The 2,462-nt window shown below is 44.6% G+C and overlaps 1 protein-coding gene across 1 annotated transcript in view; it reads left to right on the top strand.

Moving 5' to 3' along the window:
* The first annotated feature begins 356 nt into the window (after window positions 1-356).
* dph3 (diphthamide biosynthesis 3) overlaps window positions 357-2,462 on the top strand; it is a 2,454-nt gene continuing 348 nt past the window's right edge. The window contains exons 1-2 of the mRNA XM_079296338.1: window positions 357-1,806; window positions 2,256-2,330. Coding sequence (XP_079152464.1) covers window positions 1,699-1,806; window positions 2,256-2,330 — 183 coding nt within the window. The 5' untranslated portion in view covers window positions 357-1,698. The remainder of the gene's footprint in view (window positions 1,807-2,255; window positions 2,331-2,462) is intronic.

Here is a 2,462-nt window from a genome sequence, read left to right as displayed (position 1 = left end):
ACACACACACACACACGCACGCACGCACGCACGCACGCACGCACGCACGCACGCACGCACGCACGCACGCACACACGCACACACACGCACACACACGCACACACACACACACACCTGAAAAGCCAACAGCAACATCAGGTGTGACCTTTTATTTATTTCATTCTCCTAAAATAATATTTCATAACAGAACAAAAGGAGCAAAAACAAAAAGGTGTTTTTGGCCCAAAAGACAATTTAACCCTCAATGACTGAGATGAAACCGTCTGAACCGTTACAGCTCCAACAATAACAACAATAACGACAATAACAACAACAACAATAACAACAACAACGACAATAACAACAACAACAACAATAACGACTCTCTGGTTTCGTTTATTCTCTGGTCTGAACACCAGTCTTCTGTCTTGGTCCTGGTTCCAGACTCGACCCGGATCATTAATAACACGTCTCGTGTTTCTTCTTTCTGAATTTTGGAGGAAAGACGGAACAACAAAAATGACTTGATGTTCCGTTGTTCCTCCGGGACGTACACTCTGCCGCATCGTCCCGACAACAGACGCTTCATCTGACCTCCGCACAAACAGCTCAGGGCGACCTCGAGGAACACACTGCTGCTTTGTTCCGCGGCACATCTTCAGCGAGGACAGCGTGACGACGGCTTTATGGGTCTTCGTCTGTGACGGACAATTCATTTCAGCGGTGACCTAATGAGTGGGTGTCGGAAGTATGATGAAAAAACCGCTGGAATCTCCTTCACTGTCTCTCGGAACCTCATTGAGAACCCTAAATTGTTGTTGTGAGCTGCAAAACCTCCTTGAGAACCCTTCAAACCCTCTCAAGAACCCTGATGGACCCCTTGAACCTGATCAAGAACCTTTAAAACATCCAAACTTCCGAAAGAATTGTCGTCAAAGACCCAAAAAACGACCACAACTTCTTAAAGTACCTCAAGTACTTCTGGATCTGGAACCTCCCAAAGAACATCTTCAACCTCATTCAAGTTGAATTCTCTTCAAGAACCCTTTAGAACCTCCTCTCAGGTCCCTAGACAATCCACAAGAACCATCTTAAACCTTGTTCCAGTTAAATATCTCTTCACGAACCCTTTAGACCTTCTAAAGAATATTTAGAACCCCCTCTCAGGACCTGTGGAACATCCACAAGAACCATCTTAAACCTCAATACATTTAATAAACTCTTCAAGAACCCTTTAGAACCTCCTCTCAGGTCCTCTGGAACATCCACAAGAACCTGGATCTGTTCAACTTCACCAAGGGCCCTTTGATTCTTCAGAAGAACCAGTAAAATAATCTCTGGACCCTCCTCATAACCTTTAAAAACATCCCCTTGGATCCCTAGAACCTCTTCAAGAACTCCTGGGGAACCACCAACAACCTCTTAAACTGTGAGGATGAAGACATCTCACGAAGAAGCCTTTGAAGCTCCTGAGAGGAGGCACTGGACCCTCTGGAGAACCACCATTGATCCACAGCACCACCCAGTGGTCGGGGGCACAAACTGCACCCTGATCGGCCAAGACATTCCTCAGACGTTACACTTCCGGGCCGGTAGGCGGCAGCAGTCCGCCATTAAACCCCACAGAAGAAGATCACGTACGTCATCACGTCGCGACGCCGTAACGGCTGTTGAGGCGACACACGAGAGAGGAGATTCTTTTCTCTGGTTTTAAATAAAATGTCAGTTTTTCACGACGAAGTAGAGATCGAGGACTTTGAGTATGACGAGGACACGGAGACGTATTACTTCCCGTGTCCCTGCGGGGACAAGTTCGCCATTACTAAAGTAAGAAGAGCTAACGGAAGGCTAACAGCTAGCTTTACTGAACGCCGGACTGCATTCATAAAATCACTTGTTTTAACGTTTCTTCGGCTTCTTTAACGTTACGTGCATAGAACATACTTCATAGCTTCCACCAGTAAACACAGTGTTGTGATTAAGTCGGCATTCATTTGATGATCATTTGTATTCATACATTACAACTGTTACGTGATGTTGGACCACAAAGACTTCAGGACAAGATGTCACATTTAAGACTCTTTAATGGAGTTTGGTTCATGTTTTGTCAAACTTCTTCAAAATAGCACATTGTGTTTTGAAGTATTTGATTAAGAAGCTGGATGCATTGTGTTCACGTGGAAGTCTTTTATCTCCTTTACGGTATCTTATAAGATAAGTTATCATTTCTATATTCGATGTAAAACCTTAAATCTGAACTGAAGTGTTTCTAAAAGGAGGACCTGGAGAACGGGGAGGAGGTGGCGACGTGTCCGAGCTGCTCGCTCATCGTTAAAGTGATCTACGATCAGGTCAGTGAACGCATCTCCACTCTTATTTACGTCTTATTGTGAAAAACCAAACCCACACAATTCAAATCAACAGTTACAGGAAGCAGTTAGTGTCATCCTTCAAAGTAAGAGTTGAACATGGAAGGACAAGCA

Source organism: Melanostigma gelatinosum, assembly GCF_949748355.1.
Source record: "Melanostigma gelatinosum genome assembly, chromosome: 24".
NCBI classification, from domain to species: Eukaryota; Metazoa; Chordata; class Actinopteri; order Perciformes; family Zoarcidae; genus Melanostigma; species Melanostigma gelatinosum.
This window is presented reverse-complemented; position numbering and strand designations above follow the sequence as displayed.